Here is a 21,648-nt window from a genome sequence, read left to right on the forward strand (position 1 = left end):
GGGGGGGGCGCGGAAGAGGGGGGGCGAGGAGGAGGAGGAGTGCGCTAGGCGCTGTTCTGGGCGACCAGCGAATTTGGCCAGCCACACGCCAAACAGGCTGCTCTCCTCGAGCCTTTAGGCCACGAGGGTTTTTTAGATGTATAATTCTAGTCTTATCGGGGTTAAAAATCATTTCCTTACGGAAACGGGGCTTCCTTTCAGATTGTTGCTATGGCCTGCATCAATCTCGCATCCAAAATCGAAGAGGCGCCTCGTCGTATAAGGGATGTGATCAATGTGTTTCATCATTTGCGTCAGTTGAGAGCAAAAAGGTAAGATTAGCTTCGTTATGAACATAAGCATCTGTTGTCACTAATGTACACTGCAGTTTTCAATTCACAGTATTTTTCCAGGGTAAGTTCAACGACGTAAAATTGAGAAGGGAGAGCTCATTGGCTGCTATGTAGGCAGTACAGTTCAATGCTGACTTCTTCTACCATTACTTTTGATTACTTGGTAGACCCGTTTTCGTTATTTGTATAGCTACAAGTCATGAGTATTGTTTCTAGTTTTAGGTCCGTGGTTGTCGTTTTAGGTCTATTGCTAATTGGTTTTTGATGTGTTGTAGTTCTCGAAAGGTAGTCTTAGGTATGAGTAGCTAATTAGTGGGCTGCTGTATATTCTCCAGACTTTTAATCATGTTCAGTAGCTTAATGCTTTCATCTTGTCAGTATGTAGCTGTCTAAATGTGGTTATGGTGTCAATAAAGTATCAGTTAACTAAAGGTGAAAGCTGAACTCTTTCCAGTGATGATAGTATTACCTTTTAGAAAAAAACAATTTTAGAAAGTATCTGAAAAAAAGTATGGTTTGGCCTACAGTGTTTGCAGCTTTAATGACACCACTTCAACAAGGAATGTGTAATTGAGTCTTGGAAGCTGAAGGCGTCTTTGATTGCAAAAAGTGAGACTTGTGTTTTTCATGGTACCGTGTGCTTGTGTCGGTGAAGTTGGAGTGTAAGCTTACCTGATCTGTGTGCAGATCTGGATAATTGTCTGCTCAAGTTGTAGAGCTGTTCTCAGTCGTGAGTGCCTAATGCTGCTTTCTTGTGTGTAAAGCCATGTATGTTTTCATGTGTAAAGCAAATTGACTTGATTGGAAGGAACAAGGAATGGTTGAAGGGAAGGATTTTTCTAAGTTGGTATTAAATGCAAAATTTCTTTAACTCTGTCATGCAGCAGTATTGTAGTCTGTGAGATTGGAGACGTCAGCTGTGATGAAGTAGCTTTACTTTTAGTGGCTGATTGCTTAAAGTGTAAGGTAGTCCATAGTTACAAAAGGATTTTGTTTTCAGCTAGATTCTTAAATTCACACTTTCATTTCTAGGCTCTGTATCACCAGGTTACAGCAGCAATTTAAACTTTAGTGTTGTGTCACCTTTTCTGAGAAGTAGAGTAGAAATCCCTTAGGGAAACCAGCTGTTTCTTGGTGTATTTATCCTGGTTATGCTTCTGTTGCATCTAAAGCTTTTGCTTTTACTGCCTTGTGCTCATGTTTTCCTAGTTAGTTTTACATAAGAGTGATTCAGTATTATACTTGGAACTTAGCTTTGTTCTCTTTTTTTTTTTTAAAAAAGTTGTTATCCCTGATGGCCCTGAGAGAGTTTTGTGAAGTTATGCTGAATGTGAATTCGGTGGTATTGTTTCTTACCACAGTTATGATAAGGGAGTTTGGCTATTGGAGTTATTGAAGCTGGTTCAGTGATTCTTAATGTTTTGGCCTTGATCCAGACAGTGAAGGTTAATTAATCATATGCAGTGCTTTTCTTTGCAATGAGGATATAAATTAGCTGCTGCTTTGTGCTGTGCGAAGGATCAGAGAAACTGAACTTAACCTGTGAACTTAAATCTTTCCAGCTAGCCTGTTCCAAATCAGAATGTCACTTGTGCATGTTACATGGTGTCTAAAATGCATCATGTCGAGAGAAATCGTGCACTTCTACCCGTTATTTTCTGGAGAAATGAGTATTGTTGCTCTGAGATTCTGAGTGAATCTGCATGAAATAAATCTTAAAAATGCTGAAGTCTGACATTCAGGCTTGCCTGGTGTTTTTGTTTTTGTTTTTTTTTTTTTTCTTTTTTTTTAACAAGCAGGATGTAAACATTTTTTCTGTACTTTTTACAAGATTACAATTACATAATCTGTACACGTTATTAACTTCAACTCTTTTTTCCCTTGCAACCGACTATACAGCGACCAGCTACATTTACCAAAGCCTGGGTGATGTGGAGTGGTACATAAAGATGAAGCTGTCGTCATGGCAACAGTGAGTGAAGTATCGAAAATCCCCAAGGAGAAGCCAGTGCTCTGAGAATAGGTCACTGGAATCGGGGGACTAACAGGTTGGCCGCTGGTGAACCATTTGGAAGAACTCCTGTATCTTGTTATAAGCTTTTTTCTTTGCTGTCCAGGTTTTTAGAATACTAGCTTGATCTTTTGTTTTTTTTATCTGAAGCTAACACTTAGGCTGTAGTTAGTTTCTCACACACAACCCAGAACTGAAACAATCAGTTAGGCTGCTGTACTTTCTTTTCACCTCTAGTCTAGTATTTCTGTTAACTGAAGCTCTTAACCTGCACATGAAGTTTGAGTAGTTTGAGTAGGCTTGCTTTCTTTCTTAAACAGTTTTGGGTTCTTAGTTCCACTTTCTGGCTCTGTATAATTGCAGTTTGAATTCTTAGTAAAACATGCCTTCACAAGGATACGGAAGTCTTGAATTTGTAAAGCTATTTATATAAATTATTATGTAAGCAGTCCCTTATATGTACCTGTTTGCAGAACTGGGAATTGCATTGGAATTTTCTTTTTGTAAGACCTGTAGTCAACTGAGTTACTGCTAGGTGGTATTTCTATTACTGAGAAGTAAGAAAAAGCTAAAAAAGTGTTTTGGACAAGCATATTTTCTTTTGGATCTTTCACGAGCATATGTCATGTAGTACTGCATGTAAAAATGTTTGTGTGCATGGAGAAAAGCTCGTATTATGAAAATACTGCTTTTTAAAAAATTGTGTGCTGAAACATCTGTGTTCTGAGTGAAGTGCAACTATTGTTTAACATGTAGAATGTAGTTTGAAGTTGATTTTATTTATCTTCAATGTGCCTGAAAGCTGCAAAAAGTCCTAATAAGACTGGAACCAAATGTGACTCCTGTCATGATGTAATCTCACAAATGTTGGTTTGAGATGCTCAGTCAGCTGTTCCTTACTTCTGTTGCAGCAAACAGGTTCATGCAGGTGTGTTGGAAGTGGCCTGTATTAATAATACACACTACTTAGTGTTCTTCAAACTGTTTTATACATCTGCGGTGCTTGTATTTACCATGTTGGAGACTCTCCTCTCAACTGGCATAAGAGAGATCTGGTCTTTGAAACGAGATGCTGATGTTATGGTGTACTTGTCAGAAGTACTTTTTGCATTATGAACAAAAATACATGCAGGGCACTTTTCCTCCAAAGTACTAGACATTCCAAAGACCTCAAACTTTAATATTACATCAAATGAAGCTGTAGCTGTGTCGAGAACTTAGGTTTCATCTGTCAGAGGGATTTTAAAAAAGGATATTTGTAATTTATTTATTGTTACAAACACATTACAGTGTGTGTTAATCTTCTGGGTTCTTACGCAATCTCTAAATCCCGATGAAGTTTTGTGACTAAGTGTTGGATTGAGTTTCCAGAACGGGCACTGTGCGCTCTCTGTTCTTAAGTCTAAAGTCTTGCCTGGAGCTCTAGTGCTGATCTATAAGAACAGATTCAAAGAAAGAATTTGTAATACTATTTGGCTATATAGGGCTTGAGGTTTATATTTTATATATAAGCTTATAAATTATTTTTCTCTGGTTTGTTACTTGGATCTAAAATGATTACTTCTTGGACTGAGAACTAAGTGCAGCAAATGCAGTAGCAAAGTTCCTCTTTTTTCTTTTCTCAGTAGGAAAGCTAAGAAGTTTTCCAAAGGGAAATCTCTGAAGTTTCCAACTTCTAAATAATTATGGATATCAACACTTTGGAGTTTATGGCAAAAGTACTAAATTGCTAAATGTTAATACAGTGGGGAGCCTGACTTTTGCCAGTAATAAGGTGCAGTAAAGTCTTCTGCAGATGTTTATTTTTGCGTAAGTGGATAAAAGGCTGCATTTGTCTTTCTATTTCTGGAAATACTGTCTGGATAAACTGATGTTTTTCATGGCTTCCTTAGATCTCTAGATCTCTAGAACTTGTGTGTCATAAGTGACCGGAGTAACGTGGGACAACAGAGTAAAGCACACTTCCGAGCATCTTAATTTTGAGTTTCCTATTGCTTTGCTGTTGAACATGTACAACCAAAGTATGAACGGTTTGTGCTGATCCTACAGCCCTGTAGAAGAACAGTGAAAACTTAAAATGCAGTAGGGCTCACAATCTTCCCTGTTGCACTTCTAGCTACCTTGTTGTGTTTTCATAATACTGACTTCTTACATAGCTTTAAGAGAATGCAAAGACATGTGGAAGATAGTAATCCTATGGCAGGTTGTTGGATGATCCCATGCAGTTATGTTGTCCCGCTGTTGATTTTTTTTTTTTTAGACTGGAAGTCATAGCTGCCCTAACGGTTTCATCCAAGATTTGTCACCTCTGATGAAGTGTTCTGCTAACAAGATAAGCTGAGCCTGGACACCTAAACTCGCTCTGAATGATGCCTTTCAGATCCTGTTAGTGCCAGTGATCTCTAGATAAAGTTGTGTAAAGCAATATTGAAGAAATGTTATTATAAAACCCAGTATAGTTAGTTGAAATCAATGGGAAGTGAATCAGTTTCACTGATTTGAAGAACTTCAGCTTGGTTCTTCCAGTCTCCCACTCCAGAGCATTGTGTTCAGACAGCTTTTGTAGTGTTTGTTCAGATAAAATCATAGCCTCTCTACTGAAGTAGTTAACTTAAAGAAGCTTTAAAAGTTTTTCTTTTCTAGTTAATTTATGAAAAAAAAAATACATATTCTGACTGGGTTATATTTAGAGTAGCGGAAATAAACTTTGTAAACTTGCCCTGATGAGTGAGAACGACCCTTAACTAGAGAAGATACTTCTATGTAACATGGAAAACGTTGCATTTTTTTTTAGGAGACAGAAGTAGTAAGGCTTGTACTTGAATTGTAGGTCCTTCCTGGCACCAAGAAGCTGCAGTAGTTCATTTCAGAGCTCCTGGGAGCTGCTTCTCAGTTCCGTGGGAAGAGCAGGGGGAGCTCATGCTTCAAGTGCCTGGTTGTACAACGTGATGCTTTTATTAGTGAAGTGGATGGCTTGTTGTATCCTTTGACCGATGGTAATAAGCATCCTTCCAGGTGACTGCAGAAGTCTTAGCATAAATTGTGGATTATTGAAGTTGGGAAGCCCTTCAGCTAGCCTTGTAATTAAATTGACCCTTTGTTCCTAGAGTGGGAACCTAGGTTTTTTGAGTATTTTTTCTACTCTGTGACCTATCAGGGAAGAGAAGTGTGATCCACTTGATACACTTGCATGGAATCAAAAAAGACAAGTTAGTAGTGAAATATTTTGTCTGATAAAACAGAAGCTGTGTTTTGAATCCACTTCATGTTACTTTTTTTTCTCTTGAAAGTAATGTAAACCAATTTTGTCACCAGTGCTTGGGGTGTACTAGGTTTATCATGTAAACAGACTGTGGTTTATTAGGGCGTAGTTAGTTGTAAATCCATTCTTCTGCGTTGGAAAGCGTGTGGAATACCTGAGGCACATTACAAACAGGGAAAAAGCTGGTCTGTCTTTTGGAAGAAGTGGATTAAAATACACAGTGTGGAATGTTGAAAGGTCAAGTCTAAACATGGACAAAGAAAAGAATACAAAATGGAATATGATGCTTGTGCATACAGCAAGTTATTTTAGTTAAAATTTAAAAAATAATGGAGAGTTCAGGTGTTGGATTTGGAAGGAATTAGGACTTGACAGTGCTGGACTTAAGAATCTTTCTGTGTGAAATGAGCTCTTGTTTTGCAAATGCAAATAGCAGAATTGACATGATATCCATATTTCAGAGGTTAAATTCTTCGCTTTACTAGGCTTTTCGTATATCACAGTAGAAGGGTTGTCTTGTTCTCTGAAGATGTCTTCCAGTGCATAGGAAACTGCAATTTATAAAGTACAAGCTCGCTACTTTAATATCAGTAAAAAAGCCCATTCTAGCTTACTTCTGCTTTGAAGTCCTACCTAGCAAAGGTAGCTGTATCACACTCCTTCCACCACCTCTGTCACGAAGTGTAAAGGTTCTTTGAGATCTTCACTGTAAAGTTGACTTCTGGACCAATGTAGTTTGCGTACACAGTAGCAAAAGATTTTTTTTTTTTCCTCTTAGCCATCTAATCTGTAGCTAGTCAAAAAGCAGAAACTAAACTAGTTTATCTAAACTTGGACAGCACAAGATTAATGCTTAAACTTGCTTGCAGGAGTTGAAAACCGGTTTCTGTTGCCATTAGTTGGTTGGAAGGGAAAACAGAGATGCCGCTATTTTTGGATATGCAAAACAGTTTTGATTTTATTTCTTGCAAACTATAGGACTCCAAGCCCCCTGATACTTGATCAGAACTACATAAACACCAAAAATCAAGTAATCAAAGCAGAAAGGAGGGTACTGAAGGAGTTGGGATTTTGTGTTCATGTCAAGCATCCACATAAGGTGAGTTATCAAAAATAATATAATTATGAATATTATTCCACATTGATGTGAGCTGTGGGATGAGAAACGCAGGTGTAAAAATGACCTGATTTCTTCTCTTTATTCCTTAGTAGTTATCATTAATACTTTTGCCAGAGTGCTTGGGCACATAGTCATACTGACTTCGGTAGAAATTGCTTCCTTAGGAAATGTTAAAGGTGACTGGTTTTGAAAATCATAGAAAAGCAGTAAAATAAAGAATTGTCTGAACATGGTTGGATGACATGTGAGCTTACAGTGTATGCTTAGAAAAGGAGAGACCATTGTTTTGGAATACTGTTTGGCTATACGTAGTTACTTCTTTATATGTTTATATGTTAAAACTGAGTCTTTCCCCCCCCCCCTTATTCCTCAGATCATTGTTATGTATTTACAAGTCTTAGAATGCGAACGTAATCAAACCCTGGTACAGACAGCCTGGTAAGTTGTTACTTTCCATTCTTTTCCTAGCCTGGAAAATAGTAGCAGAAATAACAAGCCTGACGATCCATATGCAAAGCAATGAGGTGTAAGTTATTACACAAATACATACTTTTAAAATATTGTAGTGCTTGTTTCTGCTTACTATTTTCATGGCTTGATTCCACGATAGTAATGGAGAACTCAATTTAACTTTGTTCTTTTTTCTACTCTTTAATTAAAGGGTAGTCCATGATGGTAAGTCATAGAGCTCTGCCCTCTGCACCTCAGCCCATGACCTGGGGATGGCCTGTTTGGCTGCCCTTCTCTCCAGCCAACCCAGTGCAAGCTCTCATCCGAGATTCACTGAAGTGGTCCATATCCATCGGGCAGCATCTTCTAGTTCTGTCTGGGTGTCGAAAGGATTTGTATATTTGCTTTTAGAAGTAACTGTTAAAAATGTTGCTAAATGTATTTGTTGCCTAGCTACTGTATACTGTAGTGTATTTAAAGGACACATGGGGTAGACTTTCTGCCAACATTTATGTGGTTGATTTAGCATTTGGCTAAACTTGAGTTTAAAAAAGAAAATTACAGTGCATGCAGCATGTTCACTTAGAAGCCATATTGGGCATGGTTTTCTATAGAGTCGATACTTTACTGACTGCTTTTCGTTTCTCTCTTGTAGCTCAGTAACTTAGAAAATCGATGGAGGTCTCTGCTATTTAAATGTATCTCTGGGCATGTATTGCTTGGCAGCACCACTGTGGTGGACGAACAGTAGCTTAGTGAAGTGGGAGACCCATTACTAACTTGCAGGTCTTTTTCCAACACTCAGTGAGCAAATTGGATGCTTCCCTCTCTGGATGAAGTTGTGTGACTCAAGGCACACATAGGATTTAAATGCAATGCTTTATGAACTTTATAGGTTGCATCTAGCCTCTGGAAAATGGTAGGTTAAAACTATACCATGCTTTCATGCTTCCATTTGAGTTTTAAGCATATTGATTTTTAAATACAAGAACATTGGTGTTTAAAGCAAACAGCTGGACAGATAAAAAGTACTTGTTAGATTGTTAACTCAATGGACACTTCACGGTGTAACTTAACGTACCTACCTAGGAAGTAGCCTTTACATACTATTACTTGCATTGGGGTTTCAAAACAATGGCAACAGTGCAAGCTTTGTTACAGAAGTAACAAATGTAAACATCAAATACAATAATTTGAAAGAAACCAAGTGTTTAATATAATAACAGAAAAAATAATAAAGTCAATTGAGTCTCCAGTATTGTTATCCTCTAAATAAAAAGATGTAAAGCTGAGATCTAACCTTTCATAAATTTTTTTTTTTTTTCAGGAATTACATGAATGACAGCCTTCGAACAAATGTGTTTGTTCGCTTTCAGCCAGAGACCATAGCGTGTGCTTGCATTTATCTTGCTGCTAGAGCTCTGCAGGTGAGTGTTTGTCTGTCTTTAGTTAGTTTTGCCTTTTATTGCTAATAATTTGGTTTCAAGAAAATTAATGAAAATATTTAAAACAAAAGCTTGGTCTGTAATCTCTATTATTAAGCTTTCGGTTGTTTTATTTTCAGATTCCACTACCTACCCGTCCTCACTGGTTCTTGCTCTTTGGTACCACAGAAGAGGAGATTCAGGAGATATGTTTAACAACGCTTAAGCTCTATACCAGAAAGAAGGTAACTTTGAGATGTTTGTTTTTCCTGCTCAGTGTTCAGTGCAGCTTGAGCTGTCTCATGGTTGTCTTAAGCATGTTTGGGAACACCTGCATACAAATCTACTCAGAGCCTTCCGGCTCTGCTGTGTGGCTTCTCCTAAGGGGAGTGTGAAAATGAATTATGGAAGTTAGTCACATTACTGGACAGGTGATTAAAAGATAATTGAATATTTTTCAGAAATGAGATGAAAATAGGAATTGGATTAGTTCAGCTTCTTACCACATTCTTACTTTAATAGCCCAATTATGAATTCCTGGATAAAGAAGTAGAAAAGAGGAAAATGGCACTACAGGAAGCTAAACTGAAAGCAAAAGGTTTAAACCCGGATGGAACTCCAGCACTTTCAACACTGGGTGGCTTTTCTCCTGCATCCAAACCATGTAAGTTTGTTCTCTGAACAGAAACTTGCATAATGCTATTTGATAAGTCTTCTAAATCCGTGTCGCAAGGTGTTCAAAAAAATGCAGGTTTGCTTCTTGACCTGTTAGACAATTTAGGCTTTCTCACAGAACTAAGCAAGACAAATCTTTCTTTTTTTTTTTAAACACAAATTTTAAAACCAGTTTCAGTACCTTGAAGTAGCAGATCAGAGGGAAACGGGATGCCTTACTCCATACTTCCACAGATGGGAGAGTGATATATTAATAATATGCACCCTTGAGATAATTGTTATGAAAATGTCTAGACCCAGGAGTTTGTTGTATATTACTGTGTTGTGAAGAGAGACTCTCTGGATTTAATCTGTTGGGGGGAGTGTTGCAATAGCCTTCATGGTTCCTTTTGCAGCAGGTATCTGAAAATTGCTTTTCTTTAATTTACTTGTCAACTGTTCAAGTGCAGTGAAGGAAGACAGCTTGCAGTCAGGAAATGGAGAAGGGAAGGTCACAGTGCTGTCTTGGCATTAGAGTGAATAAATTGTTGTAATGCGTATCTTGAACCGACCAATAAATCTGTCTGAACTCTAATGATGCAGAGAACAGACAGTTTTGTCTTAGTGCTTTTACCTCTTAATGCTGCTATTGATCTGTAAACTACCAACAAAATGTAAAGGCTATCATGAGTATTGGTCCAGTGATGGTGGGTAAAGTAGAAGGCACAGGCCCTTGTGTGCTACATGGCCTCTTCAGGAACTTAAGAACATATTCTGAGAAAGCAATATTTGTAGCAGTTGTTCCTCCTTGAGAACAATACATCTGAGTTTCCAGAGGTCTTTGAGCTGGCAAGTGTAAATTTCTCACTAAACAATGAAAGCTTTTTCTTTTTTCTGTGAAGTGGGATCCTAGGTTAGAAGAGTTTGAGTGAAAGCAGGACCTCTGGTGGGGTTTTGGAAGACGACTTACTAGCTGACAAACTGAGGCAGAATTCTGCTTTTCTCTATTTTTACATTAAACCTCTGAACCCTATGAGCTAGGAAGCTGCGGTGTAAGTCATAATGCAGCACCTCTGCCTTATTGTCAGCAGGCCAGATATAAATGCATCGTTCTTGCGTAGTAGCCCTTCTGTGAAAAGGTGAATCCATTTCTGCGCTATATCAGCTGACTGTAGAGACAGATTGACTTCTAAACTAAATGTTACTCATTTGTATCACTAATATAAAAATGAAATCTAATTTTTGCTGTCCAGTCTTAATTCTTTCTATAGTATTGGAAATTAACTGTCAAAGTAACAATTTAAGTTATGTATTTGTGGGCCATAAGGGCAGCCTTTATTTTGTACCCCTTGGGCCCTGGTGGACAAAACCTCAGATGAGCCTGGCTGCTTGGCTTGAAGATCACAGTGTTCTTCTCCCCACCACTGCCAGTTGGCTTTAAACTACTATGCATCTCCCCACGGGCATTGCACTCCAGTGTTCTCGGAGTGTAGTATAAATGGAAAGATGGTATGAAATAGTAGCTATTGAGTTCATATTTACATTTTGTGCAAATACTGGTAGTGGTGTATAAAGGATACAATATGTTTATTACAAAGTCTGTGAATAAAATACCTAATTTTGAATTTAAATTTAATTCTTAGCTTCCCCAAGAGAAGTAAAAACTGAAGAGAAGACTCCAGTATCTCTGAATACCAAAGCCATTAAAAAAGAGCCAGAAGAGAGGCAGCAAGCTTCAAAGAGCCCTTACAATGGGTAGGTAAAAATCTCTTCCTGATGAAGAGAAGACTTCTGTAAAAAAGGTTTCTTCAGCTGAAGTACAGTGAACTACTTTTGAGCTACTTCATGGAAGTAATGAGTAGCTCAGAAGTGTAACCCTATTTTCCCCACCCCCCAAGCATGAGAAAAGAAAGCAAGAGAAGTAGAAGCAGCAGAAGTGCTAGTCGATCTAGGTCAAGAACAAAGTCAAGGTCTCGATCTCACACTCCTAGGCGGCAGTAAGTAGTGGATTTTTGTTTGATCGGTGGGGGGGTTGCAGGGAAGGGGCAGGGTTTTTTGGGGGGGGTTGTCTTTTTCATCATAATTAGTTCTCTGGGATGTTTCAGGAGGGTTTTTCAATCCTAAGAAGTAGGGCCACTCCAAGTAGCTTGTAGGTGCTTAGCACAAGCTTCTAATTGCTGGCCAGCAAAAGTGTGAGACTTGGGTCTGGCTTTAGGCTCTCAGTTCTTGACGTGAAGCAATTCTGTTGTTAACTGTGCTGTTAATAGTTCAAGCTGTAAAAGCTTTGCTGTAAAATGGAAGCTTAAGACTATCTTAACTGCACGTGTACACGATGAGTCTATGATGGAGTTGAGTGTAAGGTAGTCTTACCCTGTTTGATGATCTTCACAAGGAATCCATTATAAATGAGAGCAGTCTCTCAGAACTCAGTCCATGTTGAAGCAGTGAGAAGTGCCACAGGAGACAGTTCCGTGTGTTCCAGCTTTCTTCCAAATGCGTGGGAGAATGTATCTTCTGTCAGTGTTGCATGACTGACCCTTCAGTACTCTGCCTCTCTTCTGTGACTGGGGAGGGGGGGGAACAGCGCAGGGTGATGCAGTGGTATCTGCTGGCATTATAGATATATTTTTAAAGAATCTTCAGACTGGCATCTAAGTTGGAAACTGCCAACTTGGATGTCAATGAAGAGTTCCCCTAAGTATTGTTGACTGTCAAATCGTTGAAGGAAAAAAGGCAATAACCAATTTGCAATCTGGTGTTGAGGGGAAGATTCTTGACCAGGGCGAACAATTATGAAAGGCGCTGCATTCTGGGTTTGGTTTTGGCTTTTTGTTTTCAAAGGAACTCAACTCAAAAGCATGTTCTGGGGCGGTCACTTATCATTCATCAGTTATCCCTGTGGGAGAAATAGTCTCTGATTTCTTCCAGTAACTTGGAAGTTCCTAAGCATTGATTTATTTTTTTTTTCTTCCATGTGGAAGACTTGTTTTAACTTTTTAACACTTTTCTGTAAGCTACAATAATAGGCGGAGCCTGTCTGGGACATACAGCTCAAGATCGAGAAGCAGGTCCCGCAGCCACAGTGGCAGCCCTCGCCGACACCACAATCACGGCTCGCCACACCTGAAGACCAAGCATAGCAGGGAAGAGTTGAAGAGTGCAAATAGACACGGTCACAAAAGGAAAAAATCTCGTTCGCGTTCGCAGAGCAAATCCAGGGATCATTCCGATGCTGCCAAGAAGCACAGGCACGAGCGGGGACACCACAGAGACCGGCGTGAGAGATCCCGCTCCTTCGAGAGATCTCACAAAGGCAAACACCACGGCAGCGGCCGGTCAGGACACAGCAGGCACAGGCGCTGAGGTTTGCACCTGGACCAGATTCTAGTTAAGCCTGTATATAATACAGTAAATGGACTCTTTATTTGAGAACAAAGGCACCAATTAGGATTTGATTAATTTAAAGCCAATATCTGATTTTCTAAAACATGTAGAAGATTTTTCTTTTGGGAAAGAAACTGTTACCAACTTTTGCACATAATACCTTAGCAGTATCAGATTGATGGAAAACAATGATCAGGTTAAATTGTATGTATTAGAGTTGTGTATTGTTTATCGATATGAGAACTGGAGAATGGATTTCTGTAAAAAAGCAAAATGTACCTTATTTTTATACAAGTCAATTGCAGACACTTATATTTAAGTATAGTTATTTGTTTAAACGATGGTGGATACTTTCTTACACTGGTTTTAGTCTGCATGTGTTAAAAGATTTTTACAAGAAATAAAATATAAAGCTTTTTTTTACTGCCTGTTGGATGTCAAATATACTGAAACTAAACTTAATTTTCTTAAATGCTGTCCCTTTGACCATTGCAGATTAACGGGACATGTGGGATGTTGATGTGCTTCTATTGCAAATGAAGGACTCGGAAGGCTTTAGAAGCTGGTGTCCTTCCCGGGGGAGGCAGCTGGGAAGCCAGCTCCCCTTCTGACACAGGTGCAGCAGTTGGAATAACTGAGCATGGACTCTCAGCTGATGGGGGCGAAGCTGTGAAAGAGCTGCACTTCACCAGCTGCAGACGGGCTTCTGGTGCCCAGCTTTCCTGTCTGCTGCCCCTGGGGAGGGGGGGATTTCTTCCCTGCCCGCCTCCTGCAGCGCCTTCTGGCAGAAGCCGATGAGTTGCTGTTGTTGCTGTTCTCCTTTGGCCTGGTTGTGCCGCAAGTACAAAGCAGGAAAAATAAGAACACGCCTAAAGAGATCAAGTTCTGGGATTTTTATTTCCCTTCTTTCATTACTGCTGGCAGGATGATGGCAGTAGAGGGGAAGGATCCTCTTGCAAGTGTAATGCTTACACAGCCTTTAGCTGAGCTCCCTGGGGCAAATCTGCCAGCAGAGCTGTCCCCCTGTGGCTGCGCTGCTGCTGCAGTTGGTTGAAGGGTCACACTGATTCGGCTTAGGGAAACTCCTCTGGCTTAAACATGTCAGGTGTGCTGCTTTTGATTCTTCCTGTTGCTGCTCAGGTCATAACAAAATCTTAAGCCTAAGGGTGCTTGCTGTCCTTCCTTGCAAGCTTTAAATGCTAACCTGGAGCCCCTTTGGGTGTGGAGACTGCTAATGCAGCTTAAAAAGGCGTTTGCTCTCCTCAAGTGCTTCTCACATTTTAACTGCTCTGGCTGAAGGTGACCTGGCTGGGTATGTTCACCTGCAGCATGGCAGAGGGCAAAGCTTGAGGCCAAATGGACTGAAACAGGTACGGTGTCCTGTGCTACCGCAGGAGCAGGTGCTGGTCTCTGACCACAAATTCTGCAGACCTCAAAAAAGAAAGAAAAAAAATGTGGTTGAGCAAAAGCTTCACTGGTACATTCTTGTAAGCAGCTACCCAGCATCCTGCCAGGCCTGATCTACATCTGTTCTCTAGGAATAGAAAAAGTGAAGAGATTTTTTTGAGAAGAGGGAAAAGACAAATGTCTTCCTCTGTTTCTTGGTTACCTCTGTGTGTTTTTTTGATCTGCAGTAACGGTATTTCATGTGTTTGTTGCTTTCAGGAAAAATTATTTGTTGCTATGGAAATTGAGGTAGCATTTTTCCTGAGATACAAGCATTTAGATAGTCTCTAAGGCAGTGATAAAAAACGCGGTTTTGAAGTAGCAGCACAATTGGCTCAAGCTCTGTTGAACATCAGAGTTTGTGTATCGGAGTGAAACTTGAAGAGGGCTCAGCCTCTGTATTTGTGTGTATGTGTAAGCACTAATTACCCTTCTGTGCTTCCAGTGCCCCTCGCCCCGGAGCTGAAGAGCAGAAGTTAACTTCCATGTAAAGCTGGAACATCTGGTGATGTGAAACGTTTAGACACCATCTGCTGCAGATTGCTTACACCGTGAGGGTGCAGTCAGCTAGCAAGAAGTTCAGTGTTGGTTCTTCCATGGGGAAAAAAGTCTTCAGCCAGCTTTATGGATGGTGGCCTTAACCATGCAACGGCCTTGCCAACGACAGGCCATAAAATAAATGGTTTTGGTTACTGAAACAAAAGCAGCAGGTATTCCTCAAAGCGCAAGTATGCCGGGTGAGTGCTGTAAAGAGGAGAAGGTGTGCTGGGGGTCTGAGTGACAAGCAGCACAAACCGGGGAGCGAGTTGCTTGTTTCCCAGGCGGTGGTCCGTGGTCCTTGGGTAGCAGGTGGAGCAGTCTGAAATGGTCCTGAAGGGCTGTAGCCCTCTTACTGTCCCATTACCTGGAGGACTTGTCAAGAAGAAAGCTTCTGGGCAAGCAACAGCTTAAATACATGACAGTACGGTTACAGCTGGTGACCAGGCTGTACCCAGGAGCCAGCTGTGCACACAGCTGGGGCTGCTGAGCTGCCCTGGCCGCTGGGCACAACTGGGAGCACCCAGTGTCTGACTGTCCCGGCTCCGGCTGAGCCACACCTGAGCAAGAGCTTCCCCTGCCATTGCCTTATCCCGTGGCCATGCTGCAAATTCCTCGGTCTCTTTGGCTTGAAAAGACAGGAAGAAAGCTGCTCCCCCAATCTTACTGTGCCATCGGTTACAGCAGGGGATGAAAGCAGTGACAAAGTGAACGCGCCAGCTTGCTCGTAGCAGTCACGCGCACGCCACGCAGGTCGTGCTGGAAGGCTGAGGAGCTGAGTGATGTGCCGGGAGCGGATTGGCATCAGGGCCTCGCTCTGCTGTGTCACACGCCAGCGCTACGTCCAGCACAGTAACCATCAACAGTACCGTGACGCATCAGCCAGAGCCTGTTTTAAGGGAGGTGCTGCATTATTTTTACAACTGCATCTCATATGTCTCTCCCAAGAACTTGAAGTGTCCTTACGTTTTCATTAAACTCTAAATCACAAAAATTAATCATTTGAAAGTGCTGTTTGACCTTTAAGCATCTATATCGACCTCCAGGAATCACTTAAAGCTGACTTGAGGCTACACTGATATATTTCAGTACTTGAGTATTTAACGCTTGTTATTTTTAAATTCTTCAGTGTCTTCCATGTGCTTGAGTCACGGGAACCCTTCATCAACTTATCTCTGAAGGATGTGGTGGCTTTGGTGACCCACCATTGACATCCGAATACAGACGCACCCGAGGCAGCAGTGCCTCACTGCAGCTCCTGCCCAGAGCCCGCCGCTCCGCCTTCGCTACGGACCCAGGCAGCCGCGCCGGGCGGTGGAAATAGCAGACAGACGTATTTGAGAAACGAGCCAGGGTTTGGGTTTTGAGCACCCTGCACAGATATTGTGTTTCTGACCGAGCTCATTGTCATCTCTACGGCCTTTATTCTGCACAGCAGTATGTGGCGCGTTTGCACAGTGAGACCGTGTTCAAACATTTACCCTTCACAGTGGAAATGCTTATACGGTAAAAACAGACTCTGTAATACCCCACTGCAGCGCTATTGCTCACTGAAACCCCATGTGCTGGTGGGAATGCAGTGGCTTTCCTGGCTCGGGCTGTACTGCAATACAGCACCCGTTTCCCTCCGCCCCATCCCTTTATGCCTGATTGACTGTGCTTGTTCTCTCACCAGCACGGATGGAAGTACCGGGACGCCAAAGAAGCCAGCAATGGCGCAAGCAGATGAAGTGCAATGAAAGGTATTTCCAGTGTTTTCGGCGATGGCTGTCTCCAGGGCACAGCCTGCTGCTGCTGCCAGCAGGCAGGAAGGTTGCTCGGGCTGCGCCGTCGCACCCAGATGGCCACGGGCAAATGCTTGCTTAATGCCAACAGAGCGGACGCCGTCCTGGCGAAGTGGCAGATGGCAGCCGGGGTGAAGCAGGAACAGGAGCTACGCATCGCCCCGAGCCACAGCCCCGCGGCTTGGACGCGTCCAAAAAAAAATTGCTCTAACAGCAAGCGGCTGTGAAAACATTGAGCTGCCCAGTCTGATCTGCAACCCAAAGTGAAAGGAGACCATGGGAGAACAAAGCAGGGTGTTAAGAAGAGCTTGGCAGGTAGGAGCTCAGGGATGGTGGTGACACCTGCCAGCATCTGGGACAAAGTGTGGCACCTGCAGCGCTTGCCCCCGCTGCAGTGTGCTGCAATGGGGACAGTTTCCTGGGAAACAGAGTATTCCTGCATCACCTGATGCTGCAGCCGCTGTTAGAAATACTGTGATAGAAATAAGGTGCTGCCACCGAACCTTGAAAACCTGAGACCCCAAGAGAGACCCACAGGAACTAGTGGGAAATGTTCCAGCCGACTGGTTCTCCTTGGGCGCAGGGGTTTGGCTGGGTTGGTCTCGCCCTCAGAATTGCTTTTCCTCAGAAAAAGGATTTTGTTAAAATATTTTGACTAATTTTTCAACAAAATGATGCAAATATTTCAAGTGAGTAAATTCAAACTGTTGTGACTGTCTTTCACTTTCAGCTTTGTTACAGATGTTGGAAGGATGTACATGGACCAAAAGCTTTGGATGGTTTGAGAAGAAAAAAAATAGTGAACAATCCAAGAATATTCTTGATGGAAATCGGTCCAACAAGTACTCATCAGGGCTTCAGCGACCCCCAAAAACCACAGGTTAGTGGCAGCGGGCGCAGCAGAGCGTGCCTTGCGCGGCGCTGTTAATGACAGCGGTAAGGGTCCCTTTTCTGGGAAATCTTTCTGGGAAAGATGACCTTTCAGGTCACTGCTCCTGCCAGGAAAAGTTGGTGAAATCCATCATTTCACATCAGCCCCATCCGCAAGCTGCCAAGTCCACGGCTCTCCTGTCTGTGCTCCTTGTTGCTCTCCCTCCTCCAAAGCACAAGCTTGTTGCTTGCAAGCTCTTTGGGGCAGGAACCGAACCTGCTACGGCCGCCCCATGCCCCGCGCTCCCCTCTCTGCAGCGGGGCCGGCGCGTGCCCGCACAGCACTCGGGTGTTGTCACAGCGGAGCACCGGTGATTACACCCCGCTTAGGAAAAAACACTTCTGTAAAGGAAACAGCTTTCCATTCTCATCTCCTGCCTGGCCACAGCCCAGCGGGGCATTCTGGGGGGAAAAAAAAAAAAAAGTTGTTAAAATTAGAAAAGCTGGCCTGAAAAAAAAAGTCTTCATATTCCAGTGGAAGGGAAAAAAATTGCAAAAATTACCATTTTTGTCCCAGGGAAGAGAATCCCTCTTGACAGGTTTGCTGGAGAGGACAAGGGGCTCACGACCACCCCTGCAGACATCCTCTGGTTTGTCCCAATCCCCCAAAGCAGCCCCCCGGCCTGAGTGGGCCCCCCGGGATTCCGTGCACCCATCAGCTCCCAGGGCTGCTGCTGGCTACTCCCGCTGCCGTTCTGAGTTTTATTCTGTAGGTGGAAGTATTGCAAAGCGGACGCGAGCTTCCCTTTGCGTGCACCCACTCACGCATGCATGCACGCACACGCACGCACACATGCGGAGGCTCTGCTGGAGCTGGGCTCGTGCCGCGGTGCTGCTGAACGCACCAAAATGGACCAGAAGCAAAGGAGGGGACGGGTGCCCTGCCCCAGGGGCAGCGGCGGCTGAGCCCTGCGGGTGACACGGGCAGAGCAGCTCCAGCAGTCAGGGTCAAACGCTCAGCTGAGCACCCGACATCAAGCTGCTGTGAGCAGCGGAGCTGCTGGTGGGTGGGCAGCCTTGAGGGAGGGCATCAACCACCAGATGTGTGAGATAGCCCAGTATCAACCAGGTTAAAATCAGTGTAAAAGCATCCGCACGCAGCTCTGCAACAACTGAGGTGGACCGGCTTGCATTACCTCTAGAAGGCCAATGGCAACCACAGCTATGGAAAATCAGTAAGTTAAAATGGGGTTTACGCGCCGCAGCCCAAGCTCATTCAAGCTGCTGTACATGAGAAAACCTCCACGTGAAGCTAATGAACGTCGACTTAATTACGCTGGTGGGTATCTCTCAGGTAAATATATATTTAAAGTGGTTTGAAGCAGGAGGTGATGGATTTAGGTTGTTGTGGGTCACACTGGTTTAGAAGCTTAAAAGCTCCTGCAGATTTGCAGAAGTCAGGAGACAGAAAAGCCCTCCAAGGCGTCTCCGTATCTCACGGCCCTGCTCAGCTGCCGTTCGCAGCGTGGTTTTCCTGAGCATTAAGAGGTTTGTTATCTCCGAAGGGGTGGTACGCACATCTTGCTGCCCCACGAGGTTCCCCTAATGATTGCTCTGTTCCACTAATTGAAAACCCAGATCCCACCGTACCTAACGCCTCCCCGGTGCCTGGCACTTGCACCCTGCTCCCCGGGGCCGTGCGGGTGTCCCTGGGCAGGGGGGTGTCTTAGTACAGAAGGAGAGTTTCAGAAACACCAGCAGATAATTAATCTGTTTTCCAAATAACATAAATATCCACTCACACAGGGTGTCTCAAAGCAGCCGGTCACAGCAGGGCCACGGGCTTCCCGAGGGGACCAGAGGAGCTTCACTGGCACAGCGGTGCTATCGGGAAGCTATTCCTGTCTGATAAACCCCCAACAGGACTGTGTCCTCCCCAGGATTTAAGGGATTGATGATGAAAGTGAGAGTTTACTCAGAGCCGAATAATTTTCCCCACATGCAGAGTTTCCTCGCAGTTAAACAAAAAGTGCAGAAAGCCAGGTAAAGATACCAGATTTAAGAAGAGTACAGTTCTTGGTGTAGGTTTACACCTCGGGGGGGCAGGGGCAGGCCCTCCCCAAAGAGAAATGGGCAGCCAGGGCTGGCAGCTCCTGCCTGACTTTCCCATTGTGCCCTGAGCACTCTGGGTACTCCCTGGCACTTTTTTTTGGGCTCCTGGGAAAGGGGGGTTCGTGCCGGCTGAGCGGGGGCTCCCGGTCCCCACTGACTTGGCACCCAGCAGCTGCTGCCCCGTTTCCAGTGGCATCCCCCCCCCAAAGCCTAACGCAAGGTGGTCATCGTAACAGTCAGGTTTTGGCTCGCTCTCCCGCACAGCGGAGCAAACAGCAGGGGAAGGGGTATGGGGGCACAGGGGCATTCCGAAAGCTGCTTTCCGGGGAACGCACTGGGACCTTGGTGCAGTAACAAGAGATTTAGGGCCGGGAGGACAAGCTCACTGCCTGCACTCTGCCCTGCCCACCACGGCCCAGAGAAAGCAGGGATTTCTCGGTAAAGCTTTTAATCACCTCCAGCACTTCGCTTAACAAACCACGTAGACAAAGACGCAGCCGGGGGCGCGATGTTCCCCACGGCCATCCCAGAAATGCTGCCCGGGAGGCTCTGCAGAGACACCGCAAACCTGAGCTCCAGCCTTGCACTGCGTGGAGAGCGGGAGGATTTCTTGGCAGACGTGGCAGGGGAACAAGGTGAAGTTTTGTGCTGGAAATGCCGACAACCTCAGCCAGCAGGTAAAGAGGGAAGCGAGGGGTGGGCAACATGTGCTCCCCTCTGATGCCGATACCCAGCCAGCGAGCTCTGCTCACGGCGGGGCGCTGCCCTCCGAGTGCTAGATGAGAAGAGTCTGATTTATGTTTGCCTTTATGCAATAGCAACCTACGTGTATTCAGAAAATATCTCGATTTCATTCGATGCACGTTGCACAGCACAGTTCAACCTGGATGCATGTGCGGGCAGCAGATGAAGTCTGATGGGAATGACGGGCATCATCGGAGCAGACACCCCCCCAAGGGAAGGGACTTCAGGTTGGCTTTACCAAATCGCACCTTTAGTTTTTCTGCTTCTGGCAAAGAGGGCCAAGGCTAAGTGCCCGGCTGGCGAGCGCTCAGCATGCTCCGGCTCCTCCAGCCACCGCACGGCTGCTCAGAGCCCCCCGGAGCCCCTCACCCGTCGACAGGGCTGCACGAGGGGGACCGTGCGGGGCTGTGTGTGGCTATGCTCACCACACTCCTTCTGTTTCAACAATAATCAATTTGTCATCAAGTTTCAATTTGAAATCACACAGCAAACATCGCTGCTTCATTCAGGCATCCTCCAAAATCACATCACAAGCGCAGGCACATATGCAGCGATCCCTGAGGCTGATGGAGTCACTGCAGGCAGAATTAATTACTGTACAAGCACAGAGAGCGCGATACAATGAGAGGCTGTGTGTGAGATCTGATTAACCTATTAGTACCAAATATTGCAGGAAAACATTGACTGTTCAAACCAAGACACGTCCCGTCGTCGTGCTCGGCTCATCTGTGCCGTGGGGTGGCTGCCCACACCAGTGCCCATGGGATGGCCGGGGGCTCCAGCCTTCCCGCAGCTCGAGGGTTTGTGTACACAACTCCTGCTCACCCCAGCCGAAATTTTGCCCCCCGGATGCCCAGGTGAGAGGGGGGGGTCTGGGGGGGCAAGGGCGTGAGCTTATGGCAACGGAGCATGGCAAAGCACGAGGAGCGAGTCCCTTCGCCTTGATGTTAAAAAAAAAAATCATACATGTGCTCTTTGCTGAATACTTGTGAAAGCAAAGTACATCTGCAGGAGCGCGGATACTTGGTGAGCAAGGCAAATGGCCTGAACTTGTCAGCTAATTGGAACAAAATTCATACCCATTTTAACTGTGTGCAACCTGTGAGGGCTCTGCCTGCTCTACAGACTGTGCCACTTCTGCTATGCCTGGCTTTAAGCCAACCTTTTTTTTAATTTGGTAGGAAAAAAACATATACAACTGCAATTTGAGCCTTTTTCCCCCGAGGTAAAAATTGTTCATTTAGCCAACTAAGTGCTCTGGCTTGGAGGGAGCCAAATAGCCCAAGTGCGCTTGCACGGAGCCAGCTGAGGGTGTGGGCACAGCGGCGTGGCGCGGATGCCAACCCGCACATCCTTCCGCAAACAGCAGCGTGAAATAGCTCCAAAGTGCTGTAAGCAAGCATTGATCAAAGAAATGATATTTACCCACCAACTATTGCACAGCTGCTGGGTAAATATCATAAGGGATTGACCAAGGCAAAATTATTAGACTGATACTGCTCTTCCCTTCTGAGAGCC

At 44.1% G+C, this 21,648-nt stretch overlaps 1 protein-coding gene across 1 annotated transcript; it reads left to right on the forward strand.

Annotated features, from left to right (window-relative positions):
• The first annotated feature begins 198 nt into the window (after positions 1–198).
• CCNL1 (cyclin L1) lies at positions 199–13,066 on the forward strand. The gene is made up of 9 exons (XM_009580661.1): positions 199–311; positions 6,584–6,704; positions 7,099–7,163; positions 8,503–8,602; positions 8,740–8,844; positions 9,122–9,263; positions 10,897–11,008; positions 11,152–11,250; positions 12,268–13,066. Exons 1-9 carry the CDS (start codon positions 211–213, stop codon positions 12,614–12,616), a joined length of 1,194 nt encoding a protein of 397 aa, XP_009578956.1. The 5' UTR covers positions 199–210; the 3' UTR covers positions 12,617–13,066.
• Positions 13,067–21,648: the final 8,582 nt, after the last annotated feature.

The sequence above is a fragment of the Fulmarus glacialis genome, unplaced genomic scaffold (assembly GCF_000690835.1).
Source record: "Fulmarus glacialis isolate BGI_N327 unplaced genomic scaffold, ASM69083v1 scaffold15416, whole genome shotgun sequence".
In the NCBI taxonomy this organism is placed as follows: domain Eukaryota; kingdom Metazoa; phylum Chordata; class Aves; order Procellariiformes; family Procellariidae; genus Fulmarus; species Fulmarus glacialis.